The sequence below is a fragment of the Hypanus sabinus genome, chromosome 6, assembly GCF_030144855.1.
Source record: "Hypanus sabinus isolate sHypSab1 chromosome 6, sHypSab1.hap1, whole genome shotgun sequence".
Taxonomy (NCBI): Eukaryota; Metazoa; Chordata; class Chondrichthyes; order Myliobatiformes; family Dasyatidae; genus Hypanus; species Hypanus sabinus.
This window is the reverse complement of record NC_082711.1, coordinates 82,444,243-82,462,941: the sequence shown is the minus strand read 5'-3', so window position 1 is coordinate 82,462,941 and position 18,699 is coordinate 82,444,243. Positions and strand designations below refer to the sequence as shown.

The 18,699-nt window shown below is 37.2% G+C and overlaps 1 protein-coding gene across 4 annotated transcripts in view; it reads left to right on the top strand.

The window, feature by feature from the left end:
* LOC132395630 (uncharacterized) overlaps positions 1 to 17,832 on the top strand; it is an 81,038-nt gene extending 63,206 nt beyond the window's left edge. For all 4 annotated transcript variants that reach the window (XM_059972506.1, XM_059972507.1, XM_059972508.1 and 1 more), the window contains 5 exons: positions 183 to 260; positions 5,643 to 5,744; positions 9,501 to 9,624; positions 13,389 to 13,604; positions 15,967 to 17,832. In XM_059972506.1, coding sequence (XP_059828489.1) covers positions 183 to 260; positions 5,643 to 5,744; positions 9,501 to 9,624; positions 13,389 to 13,591 — 507 coding nt within the window. In that variant the 3' untranslated portion in view covers positions 13,592 to 13,604; positions 15,967 to 17,832. The remainder of the gene's footprint in view (positions 1 to 182; positions 261 to 5,642; positions 5,745 to 9,500; positions 9,625 to 13,388; positions 13,605 to 15,966) is intronic.
* Positions 17,833 to 18,699: the final 867 nt, after the last annotated feature.

Sequence of the window (18,699 nt, the reverse complement as noted above, 5' to 3'; positions counted from 1 at the left end):
CATAAGAGTTTTTCTGTTGATTAGTGTTAAAAAAGGTCAAATTAAATCCACTGTGATTCAATGTTGTAAAACAATAAAATATGAAAACTTCCGGGCCGGGGGGGGGGGGGGGGTGAGTACTTTTTTTAGGCACTGTATTTTTGTGAACAAAATTTTATCTTGAATTTTCTTCTATTTTATAGGATGATTTTTCCCAACCACCAAATTTTTCAGATGTGGGTGATATTGATCTTAAGAGAAAGAAATTGTATGACTATTTGGTGAGTCTAAATTCATTTTGCTACTGTCAACAACAAAGTGATATAAAAAGGAACTCAGCTTAATCTGTGAAGAATCCAGAGTATATGAGAATTTGTTACTTGATTGGAGGTAGAAAATTCGCTTACAGGTGTCTTCCCCCCCCCCACCACCCTTTACGAAGGTAGAGCATTCTTATGAAACCTTTCTTAAGCCAAAATGGCGTAAAGCGAAGAACTATTACCTTATATGGGAAAAATTTTCGTAGAAGTGAAAATCCTCTTTGTTATGCGAAAACAGGTTACTGGTGTAGGTCTTTTGTAAAAGTAAAGTGGTGTAAAGCAGGGGACACCTGTATTTGCAAAATAACACGAATTTAGTTTTCTTAGTAATATTTATTCATCCTTGGCCATCAATCCCTCAAGTCCTTTGTTAACTATAATTGGTCCATATCTCAACTTTGTGGTTCTGTCTTCCTATTAATGCTATCCCTCTGTGTCTTGCTATTTATAGGATAGTGATTTCTGCATTTTGAAATTCAAGTGCAGTGTACCACCTAGTGGTAAATAGTGGATTTTTCATTGTTTTAAAATAATCTGTGCTGCAAGTACTGTTGAGATTTTACTTTCCTGAATAGCAGAAATGGAATATCAGAATAATATATCACTGGCAGAATAATGTATACTCTGTTTTGGCTGGTGTGCTGCCACAGGAATCAATTCTGGGCTTCAATCATTTTAAGACACAAGGTTATATAGCCAGATTTGCTAACAATACAAAAATAGGCAAGAAAGCAAGCGAATGGAATTAAATAGGATATGCTTCAGAAAAATTTATTAGATGGTATATATTTGTGGGGAATTGTAAGGTTAAGTACTTGTATGGGAAAATAGAACATCAATATTGTTTATATGGAAGGAGAGTACTGAATGTTGCTGCACCTTTAATGATTCACTAATCAAGAACCTACAGTTGCAAGAAAAACTTCGTGAACCCTTTGCAATTACCTGGTTTTCTGTGTTACTTTCTCATAAAATGAGGTCAGATCTTCATCTAAGTCACAATCATAGACAACCGCAATCTGCCTAAACTAATAACGCACAAACAACTGTACTTCTTGTCAATATTGAGTACACTATTTAAATTATCATAGTCTAGGTTCAAAAAAAGTGTGTGAACCTCAGGGGTAATGCCTTCTACAAAAGCTATATAAAAAAGAAAAGAGCACACAAAGTCAGGATACTGACCGAGCCTGCTCTTCTTGAGAAAGATCTGTTTATGTGCACCATGCCTTGATCAAAACAACTCTCAAAGAACCTTTGAAGAAGAATTGCAGAGATGTGCATGAAGCTAGAAAAGACTACAAAAGCATTTCTAAAGATCTGAGTGTTCATCAGTCCACGGTAAAGAGAAAATGCCTGCAAATGGAAGAAATTTAGTCCTGTTGCTACTCTCCCTAGGAGTGGGCAAGGTAGAAAGTGTAGAAAGGTCAAACTGAGAGTACAATGTACAATGCATAAGGAGGTGATAAAGAACCCATGGGTAACAGCAAAAGACTTGCAAAAATCTCTAGAACTTGCTGAAGTTTCTGTTCATGTAAGAAAATGCTGGAGGAACTCAGCAGGCCAAGCAGCATCTATGGAAAAGAGTACAGTTGACATTCCAGGCTAGGACTGGAGAAAAAAATTATGAGGAATCAGATCAAGAAGATAGGGGAGAAGAACCACAAGGTGATGGGTGAAACTGGAAGAGGTGGGGGTTAACGGGGTGAAGTAAAGAGCTAGGAAGTTGATCGGTGAAAGAGATACAGATCTGGGGAAGGGGGATCTGATAGGAGAGGACAGAAGGCCGTGGCTGGGGGGGTGTGGGGGGCATTACAGGAAGTTCAAGAAATTGATGCTCATGCCATCAGGTGGGAGGGTACCCAGAGAATATAAGGTGTTGCTCCTCCAACCTGAGTGTGGCCTCATCACAACATTAGAGGAGGCCATGGACTGGCCTGTCAGAATGGGAAGTGGAATTAAAATGGGTGGCCTTTGGGAGATCTCACTTTTTCTGACAGATGGAGCATAGGTGCTCAGTGAAGCAGTCTCCCAATCAAAGTTGTGTCTCACCGATATACAGGAGGCCACACCAGCAGCTGCCAATATAGTAGATGACCCCAACAGAGTTATAAGTGAAGTGTTGCCTCACCTGGAAGAACTTTTTGGGGCCCTGAATGATAGTGAGGGAGGTGGTGTAGGGCAGGTGTAGCACTTGTTCTGCTTGCAAGGATAAGTATCAGGAAGGAGATCAGCAGGGTGGGATGAATGGACAAGGGAGTCACATAGGGGGTGATCCCTATGGAAAGCAGAAAGGGGGGGAGATGTGCTTGGTGATGGGATCCCATTGGAGATGCTGAAATTTGGGGAGAATTATGTGCTAAACATGGAGGCTGGTGGGGTGGTATGCGAGGACAAGAGGAACTCTATCCTTGGTGGGATGGTGAGAGGATGGGATGAGGGCAGACGTGCGCAAAATGGAAGAGATGTGATTGATGGCGGAGGAAGGGAAGCCTCTTTCTTTGAAGATGGAGGACATCTCCTTAGTTCATGATTCCACAATAAGGAAAACACTGAAAAAGAACAGTGTTCATGGAAGGACACCACAGATGAAACAACTGCTCTCCAAAAAGAACATTGCTGCATGTCTCAATTTTGCAAAAGACCACCTGGATGTTCCACGACACTTCTGGGACAGTGTTGTGTTGTCAGATGAGGCTAAGTTGAATTGTTGTGGCAGAGATGCAGACCACTGTGTTTGGAGGGGAAAGGGCATTGCACACCAACACCAAAAACTCATCTCGACAGTGAAGCATGATGGAAGGAGATCATGGTTTAAGGCTGCTTTGCTGCCTCAGGGCCTGGACTGCTTGCAATTGTGGAGGGAACAATAATCTCAAAATTTTTTATCAAGACATTTTACAGGAAATGTCACCTGGAGTTTAATAGAAGTTGGATGATGCAACAAAACCATGATCCGAAATACAACAGAATGGTTTAAAAAGAAAAAAAAATCATTGTGGGGAATGGCCACGTCAGAGTCCAGACCTTAGCCCGTTTGAGATGCTGTGGCATGGCCTGAAGAAGGCTATACAGAAATATTGATGAATATTCAAGAAATATTGATGAACTGATAGTTTTGTAGGGAGAAATGGTCTAAAATGTCTCCTTACTGTAGTGCAAGTCTGATCAGCAGCTACAGGAAATATTTGGTGGAGGTTATTGCTGCAAAAGGAGGTTCTACCAATTATTAAATACAAGAGTTCACATTTTTTCCAGCCTGGGACTGAATGATTAAACAAAGAGTTCAATAAAGACATGAGAAGTATGATTGCGTGTCATTAGTTTAGGCAGACTTTGTTTGTCTATTATTATGACTTAAATTAAGATCAGACCACATTTCATGATTAATGCAGAAAATCAGTTAATTGGAATGGGTTCACAAATCTTTTCTTGTAACTGTATAAACTTCCACTTTTAAGTTACTCAATGACTTGGCCACAACAGCAGGAAATTCTACAGATTCACCACCCTTTGGCTAAACAATATTTTTTCTCATCCCTGTTCTAAAATGACATCTCTCTATTCTGAGGCTGTGCACTTTAGTCCTAGACTGTCCCACTGTTTGAAATGTCCGTTTGAAATGTCCTCTCCATGTTCATTCTGTCTAGATCTTTCAAAATTGGTGGGTTTCAATGAGATTCCCCTTCATTCTTCTAAACTCCAGTGAGCACAGTCCCAGAGCCATCAAACATATCTCATATATTAAACCTTTCATTTCTGGGTTCTTTTTTGTAAACATTCTTTTGAACTCTCTCCAATGCCAGCACATCCTTTCTTAGATAATGGGCTCAAAACTGCTCACAATATTCCAAGTGTGGTCTGAGTAGTATATCTTTGCTTTTATATTCTAGTCCTATTGAAATGAATGCTAACGTTTTATGTACCACCTTTACTACCAGTTCAACCTGCAAGTTAACCATCAGGGAATCATGCACTAGGACTCTCAAGTCTCTTTGCACCTCTGATTTCTGAATTTGCTTCCCATTTAGACAAGTTTACATCTTTATTCCTTCTACCAAAGTGCATGACCATAAACTTCCCTACTCTATTATATCTGCCACTCTTTTGACCATTGGACACTGTACAAGTCCTTCTGCAGACTCCCTGCTTCAGTTTATCTCCACTTATCCACCAAATCGCCTCAAAGCCATGACTTCTATTATTAAAATAATTAACATATAATGTGAAAAGTAGCGGCCCAAACACCGATCCCTGTAGAACACCACTAGTCACCATCAGCCGCTCAGAAAAGGCCCCCTTTATTTCCACTCCATTATCTTGTTTAGTACTCTCATGTGGCATCTTGTCAATTCTGCCTATTATTTCCTCAGAGAATCTCAACACATTTTGTCAGGCAAGATTTCTCCTTAAGGAAACCATGATAATTTCAGCCCATTTTATATTGTGCCTCCAAGTGCCTCTAAACCTCATCCTTAATAATGGACTCCTATGTCTTGCTAACCACTGAAATCAGGCTAACTGGCCTCGCATTTCCTGTCTTTTGCCTCCCTCCCTTAAAAAGGGGATCAGTGAGTTTAAAACAATGGATAGATCTCAATGAATGATGGGTGAACTCTTGAAACAAAGATCCTGAGGGAACTAGAAAAGATCGATTCTGAGATTGTTTCTTCATGTGTGAATCTAAAACTAAAGGAGCAAAGTTGCAGGGAAAAAAGGTCACCCATTTAAGATAATAAGGATGTTTTTCTTCCCAATGTATTACGAATCTTTGAAAATCTCTTGCTCGAACACATCCAAATCTTTTGGGGAATTGGGGTTGTGGCAAATAGGCAAGAAAGTGGAGCAGAAGGCCATACATAATCAGATCAACCCACACACAAAATGCTGGAGGAGCTTAACCGGCTAGGCAGCATCTATGGAAGAGTAAGCAGTCGATGTTGGGCCAAGACCCTTTATCAGGATCATTTCAGCCATGCTCTCTTTAAATAATAGAGCAGAATTGAGTGATTTAATTCCTGTCCCAATTTATTTCCTTATGATCTCTGAATCATTCCTTCCATCTTCCAACTGAGCCAACAGAGTCCGAGAATAGTTCATGTAGAATATATAGATGCTCACAAAATAACTTTCTCTTGCCCATTTAGTTACGATTTACTGGTTGCCAGATTCCTAGGTGTGATCTCAGAATGTATTTGAAAAACAATGGTGCTAAGAAATCAGTTGCTTCGCTGATGCTGGCAAATTGTGACATTGAAATTTGTAATCACCCATGGTATTTTCTCAATTTGTATAGCTTGATGATTTAATTCCAGATGTGAAAATACAACTATTTATTTGCAGCAAAATTTTAAGATAAGAACTGAAGATGATGCCAGTTTTGTTCTGAAGGTCACAAACACTTTCAAGGCTGCCTTAATCAGTTACTATCAAAGGAAAGAAACTGTGAGTATTTTGAAATTGTTCTTCAGGATGATCCATGAGCTACAGCTGCACTGTATAGTTGTGTGTTCTGTTTTCACAATTATTACTCTGGCTCTAGAGCAAGAATGTAGAAGAGGGCACATCTTCAAATTCAGAATTGTTTTTGTTATTTTTTATTCTCTTACTATAGACATCTGAGTAATCTGCAACATCTTTTTAGTTAATAGAAGGTGTATATATGTAGCGTTTGAGTTCTTGAACAATATCTTCTATTTCCCCAATTTTTTATATTTATTAATTATTTTCTCCCTTTATACTTAAACTAATACCACAAGTATTTCAAGTAGAGTGAATGTAGTTCCCTCATACACAACTTGTTTGGACATGAATAAATGCTCTTTCATTTGTGAGTCTCTTTATAATTCTTACATTATGGTAGACTATCCTAAAAGTAAATGCGCCTTTGAGAAAGATATTTTGATAACGTATACAGTATTGAATTCAACATTTGAACAAACAATTAATATTTAATGGATAATCGGTTCATTGGCTAGCAATCAGTAATAACTGTTACCTTTCTGGATAAAGAACGTTAAAATTGTAAGACAATGTAAATAGACCACTGGAATAAAATCTGAAAAATTCTGGAAATGTTGAGCAGGTTAGTTAGCATATGTGGAAATAGAAACAGGATTATTGTTTCAGATTACAAACTCCTTCATCAAAATTGAAATGTTAGAGCAAGTTAGTTTGTTAGCTGAGAGGTGGGTGGGAATGAATGTGATATGTGAGAGGGAGAAAAATATTAGTTCAGAGCTGACTTTATCTTGGTCCAATTCTAATCACAATCGGCTGACTACTTTCCCAGAAGAGTCGGAAATCTGATTTTAATGAGCCAAGTGTTATTTGCACCAAGATTATCTGGAACTGGAAAAATACTACAACGAAATTGGCACTGGAAAGTCAAAAGAAGAATAAATAGATTCGATTTTTGTTTAGTTGAATGCCTTCTCCAGAGTAATTTGCATGCTATCAACAATAATGATTTATTGCTGTTGATGATTACTGATAGTCTTCATAACAATGGACAAAGTACTGAAGATGTGCAAGTAAACAAGATAACTATTATCCCACATTTCTGAATAAAATTTGACAAAGGTACAGTATATTAGATTTGCTATAATACATTTCAGAACAGATGTTATTTTAATAAAAAGTAATTTTGGCAAAAACCATCAAGATGTTTTTAGTATGTATGTCCTTTTTCAATGTCTTGATAAATGAAACTTAATATTAGGGTTGCAGTAAAATGTGTTTAATCTTTATCAACTACTCTCTTGGAGAACTCTTAGTTTTTCCAATTAAAATGTTGCTGCTGAATAGATTATATGTAAGTTAAATCTTACAAAATGTTATGAGCAATAGTTCCTGATCTTCTGTTCAACTTTTCTAAGTGAAAACCTTCCATCAAACCGAGACCTATGTCATTCAGAGCTAAATTTGAAGAATTTTGGAGAATCCTCCTGATTACCTTGAAATGATGCTGCTATTCTGTTCAGTTGTAAAGTTTTTTTTTGGCTGAGATTTTGAAATAAACTTCCATCTTCTATCCCTGCTCCGATAGCTTTGGAATACTGGCATCAGGTTTCCTAATGGTTTCCTGAAAATGGGTTCTGGATCATAATCCTGTGTGAGCAAGATAAAACTGCTTCCAAATTTTACTTCTCTCTGTTCTTCTTGTTATGGACATTATCCAATTTAATCAGGTCAATATTTGTGCTTTCCTTTTCTCCTTTCTCTGTGTTCGAATTGGAAGATGTATTCTGCTCAATTCAAGCAGCAAACATACAGCTTCCTGATAAAAGTTTATTATGTTCATGTTATCAGGTTTTAATTCCATAGTGATTTCTCCACCTTTGCACATGGGGGAAAGCTTCAGCCTATTTTATTCCCAGTTTGTAGTTGGATTTCTTGTGGTTATTTTGATAAGCAATGCCAATATATGTGTGGGTGCTGCAGTTACTGGACAGCTTTTCTTTTAACAAAACAGGAAGTTGCTGCTTGGCCAAAGGAGTTCTTCCAGAAGATTGTTGCTGTAGATATCAACATCTGCAGTCTCTGCTATCTCAATTTTCTTGCTATCTTGAGGAAAGGATTTGGCTGAATTTCCAGGATATTTCCTGCACTTAGTTATTTAACATTTTCAGTTCATGGAATCTTTAACAGTAATTTTAACTATCTCTTACGAATAATAATAATTGTACTGGTGCACTGGAGTATTAAGAGCTCAATCGTGAAATCTGACTTGAACCTCCAACTCTGCAGTTTATCCAAAGGTATGTATCAAAGGTAATTCAATGCTTGGGTTCAGGTTTATGTGGAGAAAAGAGGTAAAATTTTGTGTTCACCAGAAGCTAGCATCCATTTTCAGCCCCAAGTTTAGCATTGCTTGAAAATGGTTGTGGCATATGAAATATAACTTAAGCATGCATATTGTTTCTGTTACTTCTGTAGCCCTGAGTAGAATTTAAAAAAAGTCAAAATGCCCATGACTACTTCTTTTAAAAAAAAGCAATCTTAAGTATTATTTACTGGTGTTCTAAGCACCAAATATTTCACCAAAACACTTCTTTCCTCTGCTGCTACTTCCATTTCAGCCTTGCGTTGTGGAGTGGGTTTCAATGAAACTCTGTGTGCTGTAAACCATAATTTATAATTTGATACCTGCATAATCAAAAGAGATCATCAGTTGCAAAAGCAACTGATTCAATTTTAGCTGATTGTATTTATCTTCACTTAAATGTTTGACCCTTTAAGTCCAAAAGTTATCCTTTATGGGTCTGTTTCTTAACTGTGAGTTTCTTTGACTCCAAAAACTTCAAATGATGGTCTAAAACCAATCAGAATTTTGGTGGATAATGTTGAATATTTTTGATACGACACTCTGAATCAATACTTTATGGAACAACCAAAGGATTCATGAAACTTTTTGTCCAGCAAGATGGAACACATGGAAAGATTTCACATGAACACATTTTATGTTTGTGTGAATTACTGCCAGAGCAAATGCCATTGAAGATTGGTAGAATTAAATATAATCTTATTGGTGCCGATACATTTATCTCTTATGGAACTTCAAGTATCTAATATTGTTCAGCAAAAAAATGAAACTGATTTACAGATTATATTTCAGGAGTGTATTCAACCTGCAGCAGTGAAGGATATTGTGAGAAGTCTTCAGGCCTTCTGCTGGTCTTTTACAAACACACCTGGTATTTCTTTCTGATTTGCTCTTTCCATGCAAAAGCTAGGTTGTCTTTGAATGCAATGGGAGTTTCTTCCATTGATGTACTATTGCCATACTGCCTGCTGAATCTTTCAAACACAGCATTGGATAACAAAAGAAGCAATTGTTTTGAAGTTTTGACTTCAGAATTTCATGTTTTCACTATTAATTTTAAAATTGCCTTTGCTTAGTGAAAAGTAAATTGAATAAAGAAGTTTGAAAATCAATATCGTTTTGGATCTCTCTTGTTTCTGTGAACTCAGATGTCTTAGTCTGATTGTATTGATTACCATGGATATTTGATAATTCCAAAAAAATTCTTACTATCAGCCTAACATGTTTTGAATATCTTAATTTATGGTAAATAAACTAGAACTGATTTCTTTCTTTCGGGGGAGAAACATTATGCTTTGTTTTTAACTAAAACACTATCTACATATAGTTCTTGCTGTGTCCATTTCAAACATTTTTTCCCTTGCCCAACCTCAAAGGACCCATCCTCAAGGGCAACATTGGATCAGAGAACCACAAGATCCATCGGTACACCAGATGGCTATTCCAGATATAATCCTGATGTGTCAGCTTCAGCGGTACGAGACTCAGAAAGCTACAGAGGTAATTCAGTTTGAACATTATCAGCAACATCTCTATTTACAGGTGACACCATACAGACCATGTTATCTCTTAGAATATTGATGGTCTTTCCATTGACTTAAGTGGATCACTCTTGTTTTCCTGAAGTTCTGTTATGATTTTCAGGTAAGTGATTCAAGAAGTTATAAGGACATTATGTTATTATGTTTAAAAACAAAAATTCAAGATTACAATTTGGATCAAACATTCAGATCACTATGATGTGCTTTGGTTTGATCTGGAATGTTAACCCAATCCTATTTCAGAAACAATTCAAGTAAATGCAGTATTCAAACCTGCAGTCATCTTACTAGTATCAGTATCTAGTTTCTGAGATCAAGGACCCACTATTCGGCTCCATGTTGCCTAAGAAATATTTGACACAAGCTATACCAACTTGTTATTATAGCTTTGCCAATCTTTGGTATATTCTTAGACTCATGAAAATGTACCATGGAAGTGTTGGTAAATTTGGAGCTGAAATTCCAGATGCAAAAAATTGCCTTTTCCTTGCTTGGATTTAAGGGCTTTCAACTTTTGTAGCTAAAATGCTTGAAGACTGAATCACTTAATTTTACTTTCTGATAATGCCAGTTGTTGGAGAGGGATCATCGTTAACATTGGACATTTGCAGTAACTGGTTCTAATGTCCAGAAAACCCCTTCAAACCCTGCCTTTGCTTAATAGATTTTAGATACCTCAGTAGTTGCTTAAATGGGGAGTGCATCATTCTTTACTTCAATCTTTGTCATATCAACGTACTTTTGTAGACCATTTCTGGGTCCTTGAGTGTCGGTCTGCAAAAGCAAACTGACATAAGTTGATCTGGCATACATCATTACTTGCATACACATAAAATTTGATGCACTTGGGAAATGTCTTCCATTAGTGGATTTGGAGCTGTGTTCCCAACTGTAAAATCTCTCCTTTACAATCTTAAATTGGAATACATTTACCTTTAATAGATCAAAATTTTTGAGGCTAAGTTATTTAAGCCTTTAAGGCAACATAAGTTGTGGAGAAATCACTACCATTATTGGGACCAATATGAATATAATTGCCCATCAATCACTGGGACTCTTGAAAAGGATTACTACTATCTATTTGGTTCTTTGTCAAGGAAGAAAACAGTGAATTTGGTCGAATTAGACCTCTGTTCCATATCAGATTTATGTGGCTTTATTGAACAGATATTCTTAACATTAGATCAAGAAAGTCGTGTAGGGATTGTATTACAAGTGCTTATAGCATTCTGTAATGTTGAGGAATTGGCAGAAATGGAAATCCAAAATTTTGCAGGTTTCTCACAGGTTTCATTTCAAATATATGAGCTGAGATATATAGGGATATATGGGATCAAACTTCTGGCTCAAATTATGTGGCTGCAACATGTCAGTTAAATAAGATCAAGCAACACTGTGACATTGTAGGTTTCCATTTGAGTTTTTTGGAAATCTTAGAAATCTATTACAAAAGAAAATGATAAATGCAAGGAATTGCTTTTGCCCTTCTGCATGTGCTGAGGCACAGTTGTCAAAATCCCTTGGAGGCAGATGAATTTGACCAGTGTTCCTTAGTCTCGGGATATACGCACAATATTAAGCTTTAGCATTTATCCGAGGAACATTAGCAAATGCCATTTGCTTATTGCTTTCAGCAGAATACGCTGTTCTGGATATTTTTAAAATTACTTTCAGAAAATGAAATCCATTGTGCATGAAGACAATTATTAACTTTGGTAGTTATACCAGTGATTGCTTCAGAATGAAATTGCACCCAATAGAGTACTTACCTGGACACCTCTATGTGGATTGCTTCTAAATGTGGATGTCATTTACACAGTATCAACCATGCACCTAATGCTGTCACAGGTTGTTCATTACATTAATTCAACATTGCTGGATTAAATTGGAGCTTTTGGGTACAACCTATGACTTCCATTAATAACTTGAAATGTAAAGATACATAGTAAGGATTGACAATGAGATGCCAATTAAACCAACAATGTTGTGAGCTGGATGATGCTTCTGATCTGCCGGCAGCTAGCACACTTGTACCTCTGAGTGGCATTGGACCACGTGTACTTCAGCATCTGATCAAGGCTCAGACTACATGAGTGATCTCTAAACTTCATGTTTTCATCTAACTGCATGGCAGCATTTTAAACAGCTGTTCTATTGTTACTATGGTGGTGCTGGTTCCTTTAAGCCCTTAGTGATCAGCGCAACAATGTGATGGCAGTTAAAAACTGTCTGCATCTGACAAATGGAACCATGTGTATCCTGTTTTACCACATAATTCTATGTGCAAAATACCAATAGCCTTTTCGTTGTACCTTTGCCTAATTTTTCAGGGCATCCATTTGAGTGTGACACTATGCAAGGGGGGCAGGGTGAAGATACGTCTCTACCAAAGGGGGTGTATGGTATTCTTTCTCTCCGCTAGCTTGAAGGTCACCCTTGGACAAGTTGCTTAGCCTCCCTGATCAGGGTCACGTGAAGCCATGAGAGCAGGTAATACATGGTCGTATGAGCACTTGATGTATATCACAAGTCCTGGTTATGTGACCACTGAGGCCAGGCGTACAATCACTGAGTATTGATAATGGCTGGGGTCACCCATCTTGTGAAGACATTGCCCAGAAGAAGACAGCAAATGGCAAATCACTTGCGTAGAAAAATTTGCCAAGAACAATCATGGTCATGGAAAGACCATGATTGTCCATGTCATACGATACGGCACATAATAACAAATGAACTATGAAAGGGAGTGAAGTCCTATTTCAAAGCACAGTTTCTTCTGCATACTCTTCGAGTTTATGTAGAGGCTGATAATAGTTGAACATATCAGTTAATGGCAAGAGTGATTTTGTAACCAGTTCCTTCAATTGGCAGGTGTTCCTATGCATCAATTAAAGTATCATTAAGAGTTTGGTACTTTGAGTATGCCGTGCCTGTCAAACTTTGTAGTTCAGTGAAAAGTTGCTACATGCTATTGTTTTCTTTAAGAACCTCTTGGATCAATGATTCAATTGCCACAGGTTTCTAACTCAAAATATAAACAATTCAATGAATGAAATGTAATTAATTTTTCACATTCTTAACCATTACAAAGGATAAGGAGCATATTTATCCTTTGCAGCACTTAAAAGTGTGAAAAATTAAGTTTTTCAACCAAGGAAGAATCAGTTTAAATGTCAGGAGAGAAAGAGTTCCTCCTGTCCTGGAGGGTGAAGGCTTCAACATTTCTTCAAAGAAAATTCTTCATAAGCTTGAGGTTTCCTTGGGTTTATAATACACACCCTTGGCTCATGAACTGGATCTTCCAGATCAGCAAATAGATGCAAGACTTTTAAGTAAGTAGAACCACATTCTGTTGGTAATTTTCCTAAACTATTTAATCAATTATACTTGTCCTGAAAAACTTTAAATACTAACGAAGACTTAATTTAATTATCAAGATATTTTGTAAAAATTTATTTCTACCAATGTGTTTATGAGAACACATGAAATTATTAGTAATTGTGGTGTTTGTACATAAACCTTTCTGGAGATGATCAAGTATTTCCTATAGCTTAAATTCAAATGCCTGTCTCATCTTCAAATGTGAAAATTTAACTTGTTGCAATTGATACTGCCTTGCACTGCTTAATTCATGATGGAATGTGTGGAGAATTTTCAGACCGAGTCGTACTCCATTTTTTATTACAACAAAATCTACCAATATATTTTTCCTCTTGTTTTTAGGTGTTTACGATTGGAAGCAGGATACTTTGGCAACAAACATGAGACAATCTAATGATTCTAGTTTGTACTTATCGTCTGCCACTCCTTACAGAAATTCTGCATTACATTCTTCCTTGAGCAGGGGCTATTCGCCAGATTATAAATCCAATACACAGGATATAAACTGGGGAAGAAATGCAGACAACACCTATTATGGTCGCTAAAAAGATAGGAAGGGTATGTAAAAAGGAATATTTGGTGTTCATTCTAAACATGGCATTGCTGCAGCACCACAAACAACAAGAGTCATGTATCTTTTCTCTTTGTTTGTTACTTTTTATATTTAGCAACTATATTTTTTCAATTTTCTTTAAATACTCAGCAACTCCGAACAGATTAACCAACTGAGGTGCAATGCAAAGAGAATTAAGTAGTGGTCCTCTTTGCTCTGTTTGATATATACAATTGTGCTCAAATGAAAGTAAATAATATTCTTTCCCATTCCCACACACCATGCTACCACCAACCCTGCGCTTAAACCCTCAAACTCATGTTTTATTTCAAATTAAAAATAAGCCATATTAGTGGAATGAATGGGGGTCCCTGATTATGGATTTTGCTTTCCTGTAACAACATCAGGGTTCCCCGTTACCCCAGGTCATCTCACAGCTGTCATCATGAAGTTAAGTGGATTATCTTAACATCATGACTTACTTTATTTTCTTACTGAACTTGATTGTAGAGAAAATGAGTTTTGGCAATTTTTGGAAAATATCAAGAAATCAATTGGAGTATAAGACGATTAGTAAATGTCGAAAAGCTGCTGTTGGTGCATGAGTGGTTAAAACAAAATGAAATCCATGCACACACACACAAAATCTGGTCATCACGAACACAGTGGTTACACGTACCTGAGTTTATTTTATTAACACACACAAAATGCTGGTGGAACGCAGCAAGTCAGGCAGCATCTATAGAAAGAAGCACAGTCGACGTTTCGGGCCAAGACCCTTTGCCAGGACTAACTGAAGGAAAAGATAGTAAGAGATTTGAAAGTAGGAGGGGGAGGAGTGAAGCTAAGAGCTGGAAAGGCGATTGGCAAAAGGGATAAACCTTGTATTCCGTCTGCCAACCTGATGGCATGAACATTGATTTCTCTAACTTCCGTTAATGCCCCTCCTCCCCTTCGTACACCATCCTTTGTTTATTTATTCCCCCCTTTTTTTTCCTCTCTCTGTCCCTTTCACAATCACTCCTTGCCTGTTCTCCATCTCTCTCTGATGCTCCCCTCCCCCTTTCTTTCTCCCTAGGCCTCCCATCCCATGATCCTTTCCCTTCTCCAGCTCTGTTTCCCTTTTGCCAAGCATCTTTCCAGGTCTTAACTTCACCCCTTCCCCCTACTGTCTTTTCCTATCATTTTGGATTTCCCCCTCCCCCTCCTACTTACAAATTTCTTACTATCTTTTCTTTCAGTTAGTCGTGATGAAGGGTCTCGGCCCAAAATGTTGACTGTACTTCTTCCTATAGATGCTGCCTGACCTGCTGTGTTTCACCAGCATTTTGTGTGTGTTGCTTGAATTTCCAGCATCCTTGTTCCAGATTTCCTTGTTTTTATTTTATTAATGTTGTTTTCAGTAGTTTAATTTTATAATTAACAAAGTTAATTTCAAAAATGGTGCAATTATGCAGCCAAATGTAAATATTCTAAAGTTCATACTTGAATGAAAATATTGACCAATTGAGTATGGGATTCTCCTTGCAATTTTCAGATGGTCCGAACTTTTCATCAATTATACAGTACCTTGAAAATGTATTGAGCCACCAACTTTTTGTTCACATAAATGAGTATTACAACCAGGGATTTTGATCAATTTAACTGAGAAGTTCTATTTGTGAATCTTAGCAAAGCCCAAAAGAACAGGGAAAATTGTAATGCATGAACAACTGCAAAATGTCAGCAATTCAAAGGTATTCATTTCCCTTTGCTCAGTATTCAGTTGAAGTAAATCATGCAGCTATTACAGCCAGTAGTCTTTTAGGATAAGTCTCTTGTTAGCTTTGCACAATGTGATGGGCCCCTTGCAAAATTGCTCAAGTTGTGCCAGGTTAGTTGGGGAAAGGCGGTGGACTGCAATTTTGAGGTCTTGCTAGAGATGTTTTACTATATCACTGACCGGGCTGTTCAAGGACATCAGTTTTCTTCATATGAAGCCTCTCCATTGTTTCTTTGCTGAAGGATGAACTTCCTCCCCAGTTTAAGCTTTCTGGCAGAAACCTGCAGATTTTTATCCAGGATCTCTCTGTATTCAGTAGTATTCATCTTCCCATCCAGCCTGACCTGATTTACAGTCCTCACTGTTGAAAATCATTCCCAAGCATGATAACACCTCCAAGTCTGCTTGGTTAGGGGAATTAGTCCAGAAATACTAAACCCATAATATCTAATACATTAAAATTGGTGCTATGCTGAGAGTTGGTTAGCACACTATTATAGCTTGGGCATTGGAGTTTGGAGTTCAGTTGGAGTGGAGTATTTAAACATTTATTAAAGATTCAAATTATGTGGATTTGTTTCTGAAAAGGACATTTTGTTTTACAGAATTTGGAATATTTGCTTTCTTTGGATTTTCCCACTGAGCGTCAGCTACATTCATTTTTGACCTTCCTTGATGGTATTGGATTTAAAGTTTTCACATGCAGAGTTGAACTGGCAGCTGTTCGCCTTTAAGAAACTTTAACTCCTGAAATAAATGAAGATTTTTTTCATGTTGAGATAGTGTATTTGTAGGTTGAAAATGATCTAATTTCATTTTAATTATTTCACAGCTTTACACAGAAACATGCAAATTAATTCCTAAAGTACAATAAATCTGCATCATGATGCATGTAAAATAACCCTGATTGTCCTTTTGGCCAAAGATGGTGGTTACTTCCACAATCTAAATGTTGCTGAAACATTTTTTTAAACTCTGCAGTCAGTTCAGTATGTAAATTACTGTGTAAAGAACATGATTTTGCTAGCAAAAGTATTAGAAAGTGTAGTTGATGTTGAGCAACAATGTGATGTTTGAGCTGTAAATCTAGAAAATGTTCCATGTTCTGCAGTTTCTTGAATAGTTCAGATTTGCTTTATCGTTGTTTCTTAGTTTTTTCTGATTGTACAAGAACCTAAATAATAGAAAATTTAACATTGTACAATATATTCTGTTTTTCAGTCATTGCCTAAGACTAAATAAAAGCTCTTTATAATTTAAATGCTTTTAATTGATTGTGCACGTAATATCTCATAGAGCATTGTTTTATGAACTTCAGCATTAGTGAAGGAATCAGTGTCAATTTCCAGAAAAGGAAAACTAAATTGGTTACTGTGATAAGCGTATTTTTTTTAGTAGAAAAACTAACAAACTTTATCCAAAACATCAAAGATGCTGAGAAGGAATATGTTCATTCTGTTGTGTCAGTATCAGCTCTGTACCTGAACAACTTGCTGGCTCCAACCCCCTGCCCCTATCGGGTAGCCTTTCAATTTTTGTCTCCCTTTATACTTGTGCAATTTTCTCTTGAAAGCTGCAATAGAATCTGCCTTCACCACATCTGTAGACATACATTCTGGATTCCAGCCACACATGTATTAAAAGAAAACCTCCCATTCCACTATTAATACTTTTATTTGTTATACTTGTGAGAACTTGTCCGTGATCCCTCTACAATGGCAACAGCTGTCTGTTCTTTCATCTAACGACTCATAATTTTTACATTTGTGTCAGATCGCCCCTTCGACATCTGTAGACAAAACTCTCCTGGCACTTTTTTTCTGGTTTTTCAACTGGAGTCCTTTATCCTAGGAACCATTCTTGCAAGTTTTAGGCCCTCTCCATTCCTTTAACATCCTCTGTTATAATGACATGACCAAAACTGAATTCAGAATTCTAGTTGAGGGTGGACCAGTGTTTAATGAAGACTCAACAAGGCTTCCTTGATTTTATACCCCGTACTTGAATTGATAAAATTCCAGAACTTTGTCCCCCTAATTAAATGCCTTTTTTGAACAACATTGCAAGACACTTATAACTGGATATCTAAATCTCCTTTGCCCAGAAGTGGCAAATAAGAGTCACTAACTTTGAATAACTTTTGGTGCCACTTTTCCCAACTGACCTTTATTGTCTCTCAGGATTACAGCAATGGAAAAAGAGCATTTGGCCATATTTACAATGTAAGATCAATCAAATTGGTACAACATCCATGACCTCCACCCAGTGCACTACAAATTATTTCCTTTAAACTTGTTATCTCTCTTTTAATGATGAAATTGAATCCACATCCACTACTACACCTAGCAAAGTAAAATCTAAATGTAATGCAAAAAAATGAATTTTCTCTAGCATCATTTGGTGAAATGAGTCTCAGGGTTGTATATGGTGACATATATGTACTTTGATAATAAAATTTACTTTCAACTTTGGTTTTGCCAGTCGCATTCATTCTACACCCCTGTTTCTTAATTGTTTTGCCAATAGGAAAAGTTAACATGCATTAGAAGAAAGAGCGGGCCATTCTGCCCCTTCTGACATTTCTACTGTTCAGTAGAATAATGGCTGATATTTACCCCAGTTCAACTTTCCTGGATGAGTCTATAGCAACTGTTATTCATTAGACCAGGGGTAGGCAACCTATGGCCTGCTAGCAAATATTGGGATACTATGCTTATTTGGCCCGCGAGCGGTTTTTCCTTATTCTGAGTGTTTCACGCGACCACACTGATGGACATGCATGGCGTCTTGTTACACTGTCCCCAGGTTCTGTTTTGTTCCAAACCAAACACTGGTATATACGAATGACGGGAAGGCAGACTACCTTATTAATATGTATTAGATACTCTCCATGCACATGCAGGTTTTCAGGTGGGACTGTTCAAATTTGTAAACAAAAACAACGTCACTATGTTTTAACAAGAAATCCACACTAAATGCCCAGATATTTATATGTGCTATGATACCTATTGAATAACTGGTGTTGCAAAATAAAATCGGAAGAAAAAATTCCAATGGCAATGAATGCAAAACGCAGGAAGGTAGACACTGAGTGCTGAAATTTCTGACACTTGGACAGGAGATTACTACTACTTCGAGCAAGCTGGGAAACCAGTTTGTCTCATTTGCCTAGAAAATGTTGCTGTGAAGAAGGTGGCAAATACCAGGTGACATTACAAGACCCGCCACAGTGGAAATTTTAACAAGTTTACTGGGCAAGCAAAGAAAGATGAGCAAATGAAGGCTAGTTTCAGAAAACAAAAGTCGTTTTTTGCCAAGAAAAGTAGTGAAAATGAAGG